The sequence below is a fragment of the Oncorhynchus mykiss genome, chromosome 17 (assembly GCF_057628025.1).
Source record: "Oncorhynchus mykiss isolate SJ-2025 chromosome 17, ASM5762802v1, whole genome shotgun sequence".
NCBI classification, from domain to species: Eukaryota; Metazoa; Chordata; class Actinopteri; order Salmoniformes; family Salmonidae; genus Oncorhynchus; species Oncorhynchus mykiss.
Window position 1 is genome coordinate 51,646,110 of NC_143038.1, and position 10,089 is coordinate 51,656,198.

General features: G+C 43.3%; 1 protein-coding gene across 1 annotated transcript; it reads right to left on the reverse strand.

Moving 5' to 3' along the window:
- Positions 1 to 2,267: 2,267 nt before the first annotated feature.
- Positions 2,268 to 9,257, reverse strand: LOC110494447 (alkaline phosphatase). Its single transcript, XM_090205919.1, has 11 exons — positions 9,129 to 9,257; positions 7,714 to 7,833; positions 7,023 to 7,138; positions 6,451 to 6,625; positions 4,936 to 5,111; positions 4,583 to 4,723; positions 4,330 to 4,399; positions 4,070 to 4,204; positions 3,701 to 3,892; positions 3,443 to 3,562; positions 2,268 to 3,283 (listed from the first exon to the last, which is right to left on the reverse strand). The coding sequence occupies exons 1-11, from the start codon at positions 9,196 to 9,198 to the stop codon at positions 3,018 to 3,020; spliced, it is 1,581 nt and encodes a 526-aa protein (XP_090062045.1). The 5' UTR covers positions 9,199 to 9,257; the 3' UTR covers positions 2,268 to 3,017.
- Between the last annotated feature and the right edge of the window lie 832 nt (positions 9,258 to 10,089).

Here is a 10,089-nt window from a genome sequence, read left to right on the forward strand (position 1 = left end):
ACCATTTACATTTAAAAAATAACATTTTAAACCATACACTCAAAATAGCCTCTGATTAGCTCATTGTAATGTTTACACGATTGTTTAGGGAATCTGATGAAAGTGATCCACACACACACACACACACACACACAGTGTCATGAATTTAGTGTCATGAATTTAGTGTGGTGTTATGAATTGCATTGTGGCAACAAGAATAGTAGACAGGGAGGTGGGCGTAATAAGCCTCTAATGAATATGCAATTGCAATGAGGAAATGGGATTTTAAAGGAAGGAAGGAAGGAAGGAAGGAAGGAAGGAAGGAAGGAAGGAAGGAAGGAAGGAAGGAAGGAAGGAAGGAAGGAAGGAAGGAAGGAAGGAAAGAAAGATGGTTAGAAATGATAAAAGAAAGACAGAGGATGGCAGCCCACCACCTGGCATAATGTTAAAAGCAGTGAGGCAGGTGAAGTTGCAGAACAAATCAATCAGGAGTACAGCAAAGGATTTTGACATAAATTCCCGTACCCTGACTCGGTATTGTCAAAAGGTTACCAGAGAAGAAGTTGAAAGTCAGACAGCCATACCAACAACAGTGGTTGGCTATACAAAGCCACGACAGGTTTTTTCACCTGATTTGGAGATGCAGCTTGTTTAGTACAGTACTAGGTCAGCTGACATTTATTTTGGTCTGTCGCCAAGTGAGGTCAGAAGACTTGCCTACCAGTTTGCTGTGACACAACAGCTGAAGTTCGCACCAATGTGGGCAGAAAAAGAAAAGGCCAGCTTGGAGTGGTTTAGAGGCTTCTTAAAGCGGCACCCAACGCTGTTGCTGAGAAAGCCAGAGGCAACTAGCCTTGCCAGGGCAAGTAGCTTCAACAGAGAAAATGTTAATGCTTTCTTCGACAATGTAGCATAAGTGCTAGAGAGATATCAAGTTGGACCAGGAGACATATGGAATGTCGATGAAACTGGAGTGACCACTGTACATAAACCTGACAAAGTGGTGGGCAGATGTAGATTCAAACAAGTAGGGTTACTGACCTCCACTGAAAGGGGAACCCTCGTCACACTGGCCTGTGCTATCTCAGCCACAGGGAATAGTATACCTCCATATTTTATATTCCCCGTGTCAACTTTCATGATAATTTCCTGATCAACGGGCCACCTGGTAGGAAAGGAGGGACAAATCCCTCTGGGTGGATGAAAGATGTGCACTGTTGACTTCCTGAAACATTTGAAACACCTCTTGTGATGCCTGGATGAGGAACAATCCTGAGAAGACAATGTCAATTTATGACATTCCTGGGATTGTGGCAATCACCTATCCTCTGGCTGCAACCCCCTTGAACATTCAGGCTGGCTTTAGGGTGGCTGGGGAACAACATTACAACCGAGTTTGCGCCATCCTACATTACAGATCTCCCCATTCAGAACCCAACCCTACCAGGCCCCAGCACCAACCCTGCCCTGCCAGGCCCCAGTACCAACCCTGCCCTGCCAGGCCCAAGCAACATTCCAACCCTGTCAGGCCCCAGCACCAACCCTGCCCTGCCAGGCCAAAGCAACATTCCAACCCTACCAGGCCCCAGCACCAACCCTGCCCTGCCAGGCCCAAGCAACATTCCAACCCTACCAGGCCCCAGCACCAACCCTGCCCTGCCAGGCCCAAGCAACATTCCAACCCTGTCAGGCCCCAACACCAACCTGCCAGGCCCCAGCACTATTCCAGCCCTGCCTGGCCCCAGCACCAACCTGTCTCCAGCACCAACCTGCCAGGCCCCAGCATCATTCCAGCCCTGCCTAGCACGAGCTCAGACACAGACCTGCCCAGTTCTTATGCTAGCACCAGCTCACCCTTGCCCAGCAATGCCATTGCTGACAGCAGACTACTAACTCCAGAGGACATCAGGCCATATTCAAAAGCTGACCCCCGAAAACAAGCTTGTAAAGGAAGAAAACGATGCAAAGCAGCAATTCTAACTGACACACCAGTGAAGCAGGCAATAGAAATTTAAAAGAATAAGGCACAATCTAGCAAAAGGCTGTTTCTGAAGAAAGGTAAGCAAGGGGGGAGGTCAAAATCTGGATCTGCAAAGAAAAAGAAGGCAGTTACTTAGTAATTACTTAATTACTGTGTGCTCTGCCAGTATTATTGTTTTGATTGAAAGTCATGATTTGCCAGATTCTCTAGGCATGATTGTTTTTATTTTGAGCTCTTTAATGAAATTGAATTTGGTTTTGAATTTGAAATTAAAATCAACATTCACAATTAATTAGTTGTGTTCTTATTTGTTGATAATCTTACCCGACGAAGTGTGACAATTTACCCGTTGATGGAGCAAACTTTCACATGTGCACACTCTCTATTTAACTGTCTACAACTCCGTACTGAAATAAGACATGAAGATGTCATGAATACAACATATGTGCCCAAGACTTCCTTCTTTCATTTGGTATGACATTTATAAGATTGTGATGTATTGTGCCCAGTAAATGTTAAGAGTGTGAAAAGTGTGACAACATACCGCCCTCTCCCCTGCATTAGGTTTCTAATTTTCAAAAGGAACTGGCTTCTTTGAAAAGTTGACTAATCCGTAGTCATGGAATTGACAGACAACAAGGTGGGCAGCAACATTGCTTTGTCATTAATCCCGGGAGGGTATTTTTCCCATACAATGATTGATATAAATTCAGAGATATACCCTTCTCTTAAACCAACTGATATGACAGAATTCTTCACATAGTTTTGGTGTTACCTGAATAGTGATCAATACCAAAGTAAAATAACACAACCTATCCTATAAGCAGTAGAAATAAAGTGATATCCTCTTATTTTCCCTAAAACTACATCTGACTGAACAACACCAACCCTCAAAACACTAACTTTAAATGCCCTTGCAGTGGTCATTATAGAATGAAAAAATATTTCTTAAATGGTAAGAAGAAAATACGCATTGCAACTGGAAAACAATATGTGGGCGTATCACATGTATACTAAGAGGGTTGGGGTAGTGCAGGAGGGGGGTTGGGGTGAAAGGTCAGCAGAGGAGGCGGATGAGTGTGAGGAGAGCTGTCAGGCTGGGCAGAGCAGCGCTGAGACTAGAGGCTCCACTGGATGACATGCAGTGGTCTCTGTTCTGGCCAATGCAGGCAGCATAAGCCATGACATGGGGAATGTAGTTCTGCTCGTGGACACCGTGTAGCAGGTGAGCCATAGGGCCCTTAGCAAACACAGCCACATCCTCTCCTCCATGAGTCTCCATACTCAGCGGCACTGCAGACTGGGCCTTGTAGTTATTTTCCTCTGAAGAGAGGGAAGGAAGGGAAGGGGTGGAGGTGGGGAAAGGGAAGGAGAGAGAGATCAGAAGGATGATTTTCTGGCATGCCAAAGACCAAGTGATGTTCTCTATGACAGAGGACTGTCAAAATGGCAATACTCCATTGATGATAAGATTTCACTTACCATAGTCAAGGGTGGAGACGTTCTCTCTCAGACCATTGACTACTTTGAACCCTGGTCCATTCCCATATAAGATGGCTGTGAAGGGCTTCTGGTCCACATCACTCAATATGGGAGCCAGTCCTGTAGACAGAGAGGAAACAATGAACGATCTCCATCACAAACCATTAATTAGAACATACACAACATCCAAGTGACTGATGACAGAGTGTAGCCACATACAATATACAATACATTGTTGCAAAATCATCCACTGCTCACCAAAAATTGTGTTCCCCCTTGGAGTGTAGCCTCCAAAGTTGAACATGTGAGAGTGGTCAGCAGTGACGACAGTCATTGTGTCATATATGCTGGTCATGAGGCCAGCATGGCCAATGGCCCGGTCCATCTCCACTGCCTCATGCAGGGCCTGCTTGGCTTTACCGTCGTGATGTCCGTGGTCGATGCGCCCCCCTGCCAACGCACAGCTTGGTTAACCTCTCTCTCTCAAGCAGATGAGAAAATCTAGCATCAGGACTGGCAAAGCAGCCTAAGCTGTAAAACTTCACATTCAACATGATATACATTATTAAACTTGTGCAGCTGATACAGTATTTACTGGTGCCAGAGTAAATGTAACACAACAATCACCCTCCACCAGCAGGTAGAATCCGCTGGGGTTTTTCTTCAGGATCTTAATGGCCACCTCCACCATCTCTGTCAGTGAAGGATCTGTCTCATTGTTTCTCTCCAGGTCATAGGGAAGATCTCCAGGCTCAAACAGACCTGTGTTAACACAGGAAGCAGGGTTTAATATATTGTGAAACAGGTAGAGAAGATGATCAGTGGTTAACATGATAGAAAACAGGAAACAGGCAGGTCATGAAATCAATTTTTAAAAAATAACTCACCCAAAAGGTAATCCACACTATTAGGGTTTAGCGATAAAAGTTCCTTCTTGTTCCATACATAGTTGGCGTTCTGTTTATTTAAAAAATAAAACAATACATCATATGGCATTGATCCAACCCTGTGATAACCTAAAGCTATTCAAATGTTCTTGATAAGAAAAATTGAGAAAAGAGGAGGACGGAGAAGGACAAGGAAGAAACAGCAGACATGATAGAAGAGGAGTGAGAGAAGAACTAAGACAGAGCAGCTGACCTTGTTTTTCATTCGGTTATTCCACTCCTCCACCAAGTTCCTTCTATCGATGCGGGTACCGAAGTGTTTCTTCTCTCCAGGATACTCCACATCTGATTGGTTTTTGGGGAACATGTACTTCCTCCCTCCTCCCATAATCACCTAGACATCCACCACAGAGGTAAAACATTTGATTCCTCTCTATGGACATCCCCGGTAGGGTTAAATATTTTCCTTTTATTATTATCTGTGTGCCTTTACATTACAGGTGCAAGTTGGTCAATATTACTGTCTGAACAATAATGCTCTGTTTTTAACATGATTACTGGATATTTTCTGTAACATCAGGATCCATATTATATGATGGGACTCACATCGATGTTGGGAATGTTCTCAAAGAGCTGTCTGGCGATGTCCTTGCAGCCCGCCTCTACTGCCTCAGCGGGCATTTCTCCATCGGAGTACCAGTCCCTGTTCACACAGTGGGCATAGGCTGCACTGGGGGTGGCATGGTTCACACGCGTTGTCGTGACTATTCCCACTGACTTGCCTGGGTAACAAACACACAAACCGTTTTTGAACCTGCTGCTAGGATTCTGTGTAATAGTCTGCCAGATCTGAAGACAATCAATAGCTCCAAAGAATCTGCTAATTCTAGTTTAACAATTCTGTTGACACCCAGGGCACCATCGAGAGCATCCTGACCGGTTGCATCACAGCCTGGTATGGCAACTCCTCGGCATCTGACTGTAAGGCACTACAGAGTGTTGTGCGTAGGGCCCAGTACATCACTGGAGCCAAGCTTCCTGCAATCCAGGACCAATATAATAGGCGGTGTCAGAGGAAAGCCTAAAACATTGTCAGAGACTTCAGTCACCCAAGTCATAGACTGTTTCCTCTGCTACCGCACGGCAAACGGTACCAGAGCGCCAAGTCTAGGACCAAAAGGCTCATTAACAGCTTCTGCCCCCAAGCCATAAGACTGCTGAACAATAAATCAAATGGCCACAGGACAATTACATTGACCCCCCCCCCCCCCCCATTTGTTTTGCACACCGCTGCTATTCGCTGTTAATTATCTATGCATAGTCACTTCACCCTTACCTACAGTACATGTACAAATTCCCTCTAACCTGTACCCCCTTACAATGACTCGGTGCCGGTACCCCCTGCATATAGCCTCGTTATTGTTATGTTATTGTTTACTTTTTATGATTTTTTACTATAGTTTATTTGGTAAATATTTTCTTAACTCTTCTTGAACTGCACAGTTGGTTAAGGGCTTGTAAGTAAGCATTTCACAGTAAGGTCTACACTTGTTGTATTCGGTGCATGTGACAAATAAAGTTTGATTTGATTTGAATTCAATTTTCACTCATTTGAGAAATATGACAATTTATGTCTTTTTTGTTTTTTTTTACCCATCACGGTTAGAGTACTTACTATGTTAGACAGATAATTATGGTTGTACAAATATTTCCACTGAGGATGAGTGTGTCAGAAACGAATTAGTTAAAGCCTGTTCCTGATGTGAGACATCAATTTCTGTGTGTTACAGTATGTGAAGGGCTCAGGTCATAAGTTCACTGTCAACCTGGTCTGGTCACTAAGGATTGGATCCCTGATCCTCTCTGACCCCTGACCTCTACTCCAGAAGTCGTGTTTTCATTCCTGCCATGTCTCTAAGTCATTGGGGCCTGCTAGGGTGTCTCTGCTTTTGAGAAAATACATCTGTAGCTATAAAATCCCAATTGAGATCCATGCATGCCTACGATTACAATGTTATCATGGTGTGTCTCTACTGCTTATCTCAGGTTGGCCAAATAAGGCTTAATATATCTGGTGTGGAAAGGTACTGTGAAAAAACATGAGTTATAATGAGACAGTACCGGCTTCCTTGGCCCATCTGAGGATGGAGGTGACCTCGTTGCCCTGTGTGGTGTTGCACTGAGAGCGGACGGCAGCTGCACTCACACCCACCGTGCCCTCGTTGGCCTTCACTCCACAGAGGAATGCTGTGGCTGTACCCGCACTGTCTGCAACCTGGGCATTGGTGTTATATGTCTGCAGAGACAGGACAGTAACGTGTGAATTATATAGAATTGTAGTAGGAGACATTGTTCTGCATGCCGTGTTGGTGTTATCCACACCTCCAAGCATCACCTTGAAACGCTCAGATTGTGTAATTTCTTTTACATTCTTCATTCTTACACAATTATTGACACAGACTACTACATGATCAATCATGTGTGGAATGTGCTGCTCCCTTAACTATAAAGACAGTTTTATGATGTGTGGCTTCTTGCCAAGTATGTAACATAATAACACATTATTATCGTATGACATAGACAGTATGTGACCAGGTATCTTGGTCTTGATCTTGGTGAACCATTCATTACTTCCAGATCAATAATGCATGCTATTCTATAGCTTTTCTATATGATAACAGACCAGGTCAGACCTTGGAAAGCGCAACATAGGGGAAATTGTCCATCTCCAGCTGGGTCTCTTCCCCACTCTGTCTGCTCAGCTGCCCCTTCAGTATTCGTGCTGCCGTCACAGTGGGAATGCCCATTCCTACACAACAAAAGCAAAGAAGTGCTCGGTCTGTTATGGTGTGATTCTATTTAAGGGATAGAAAGCCTTTCCATATCATGCATTAACACCTTTTGGTTTTCTATCTGGTTAACATGGCTCTGTGGTCACTTTTCACAGCAGCTGCTCCATCCACTGAACAGACAACTCTACATTTGGTGGTAAAGAACCCCGTCAAAAGAGCTTTTACTTGAGATCTGCCTTGAGTCACCAGAAATTTGTATTTTTAGAGATAACTATCTATTTTCCCTTTGTTTTTATATATGGCTCCCATATTCAACATTCGATTTAGAAAGTCTGAAGCATACTATTTACTTCTGACTGGATTACATTAATCCTCCAGAATGTTTAGATGGAAACGACTGTGTTTGATGAGGAGGACATACTTATCATCAAAATACGAGTTTTCTACAACCACTAGGAACAATATTCTGGAAATGAATAAAAACTATTACATCTGTATGCTGCACATGAGCTCATAGAGTTAAGACTTCACTTCATCATACAGTATGGCACATACTCATGCAATGAAAAAGGCCCCTGTAATCATGGCTTACCATCACCAAGGAAGAGGATGAGGTTCTTTGCAGTGTTTTGATTGAGCTTCTGAAGTGTGAGGGCATTCTTCAAAGTACGCTGAGCCCATGTGTTCCAGAACAGGGGATCTTTCTCTTGGTCTGCAACACGGAGGTAGACTTTTAGTTTTAAATGAGGAGGGAAAGAGGCCAGTAGAAGTGATCTGTAACACCTGCAAAAGTTTCTGGGACAAGTGGGACGGAATATGCCCCAATTAAATGGAATACAAGTTGAGGTTTATCCAGGGAAGCATTTTTTGATGGACAAAAACTTGAATAACACAGAAAATATGCGTTGTCCATTATTTCCAAAATATCACTTCCTGATTTATACATTTTTCATAACCTAGTTATAACCTTCCTAATTAATGTTTTACTGCCAGACAATGTCAAGGTTCCTTTGTGAGTAACTTATTTCTATACTGGTTTTAAGTCTCAGCATGACATATAATATGAACAAGTATGGACGATAATATCAAGGGACCAACAGGATGACCATAAGCATATACACATGTACTGTATTGATAATGACATGTTCTGTAGGGTCTGCCACTGCCAACCATATTGTAGAGAGAACAGAGAAAATGGAGGTACACTAGCCATTGTATTGTAAATGCAGTATGCATTATGTTCAGTGGGGTCAATAGACTGACAGTTATAACCCTAACACGCCATGTTATTCTGAATCATAAAACACGGGACGAGATGTTAAAAACTGTCCATTGTGCCAATAGATGGAATGCACTCACATGAGATTTGCCGTGATGTTGATAGAGTGGCATGGGAGGTTTATTTCTTAGACTGGGTTAAGATGTCAATTTTGGGACACATCCTCAGTAGTGTGCCTTCGAATCAGTGGGTGTTTCGGCCTTTAATCACTAAAAACCCTCATCAAAGGTGGCCAGCTAAAGGGTGATCAAGCCTTAGCTTGTGTCCCATGCCCAATTAAGATGTCCCACGGGACTATGCAAGGCAGGAGCGTCCTGAGCCAGCCCGCATACCTCAAACAGGATGCCATAAACAACAGATAAGTGGCACTTCCTTAATAAGAGCAGTTGAAGACTTTTGCATGTGTCACATCTCCAATAAATCAAAGCCCAATTTAGTTTCTACCCTTCTTCCTGAAGTGTGCACTCATTCACTCATCCTCAAGGACTATTGGAGCATTGGATTGGTTTCAGCATGTGCTAAAGGATCTTTCCACTACATTTCCTAAACCGGTCCCTTTCCTTTCAAATATATGAATGGGAGTGAACAAGTGCACACTTCAGCGAGAAGAGGGAACGAAATAGGTCTGTTTTAGTATGTGTCCCCTCTAAGCTCTTCCTGGTGGATTTCAGTCAAACAGCTAGATGCTGTTAAGAGACATTACATTTATTGACAGGTGTGTGTATTACCAGGAAACTGTGGCTTCCCCAGGCCTTCCCAGGCCAGGCAGGAGCAGATGAGCAGGATTGTCACCTTCATGATGCTTTCGCTCTATCGCTGTAGTGTTATCACATAACACGTCCCAAACTAGAGGGAGTCTGTAAAAGAAGGAGAAATCAGTGTATATGAAAGTTGACGATGAGTTTGATTTAAAGTGCAGCAAATGATGTGGAAAGTAGGTAGGTTTCAACTTAGACATTCACAGTGAACAGAAGTAGTGGTTTTGTTGTAGTGTAGTCCTAACATGGCCCCATGGGCCCTGAGCAGCCAGCCTTCATCTATTATTACACCCCCCACCCCTGTCCCTACCTCTCCCTCCAAAATTCCCACCCCTATCCCTTCCCTGTGCTGTGGTCAAGGTCGCTTTAATGGGATTGTGGGCCAAATCACAGAGATATTTCACAGCCATAACAAGAGGTTTCAAAATTATTGTTGCACATGCTCTAAATAACCATTATGTGCTTCAAAGAAAATGGTATTTCACAAATTCTTGAAACTGTGCGCGAATGAGCCCTGTTACTTTATGCTATTAAAACAGACAACACATGTCCTCCAACATTAGTATACAATATGCTGTAGTTGAGTTTAGGGCTGGGCTATATATTGAATGAATTCGATTAATTTCAATGTATGTTTTTGTGTTATATTTGTTTATGCCCGTAGAGAATATCAAAGCCATGTTGAGTTCACAAGTGAACAAGAGTGTCCTTTTGATCGGTGGTGTGGTTCTCAAAAGATTAAAGACTTGAGGATTTAAAGACACTCATACTTCTCGAGCAGTTCAAGAATTGCCTTCATGATAGGGTTGCTACCTACATTCATGAGCACAAGGATCTCACTCTTGAGAAAGCTGCAGTTCTTTCAGAAGCGTTTGTGTTGACACTAAACTTCCTTCCAAACCTTTTGTTTGACAGACAGATCTGGGTTTGG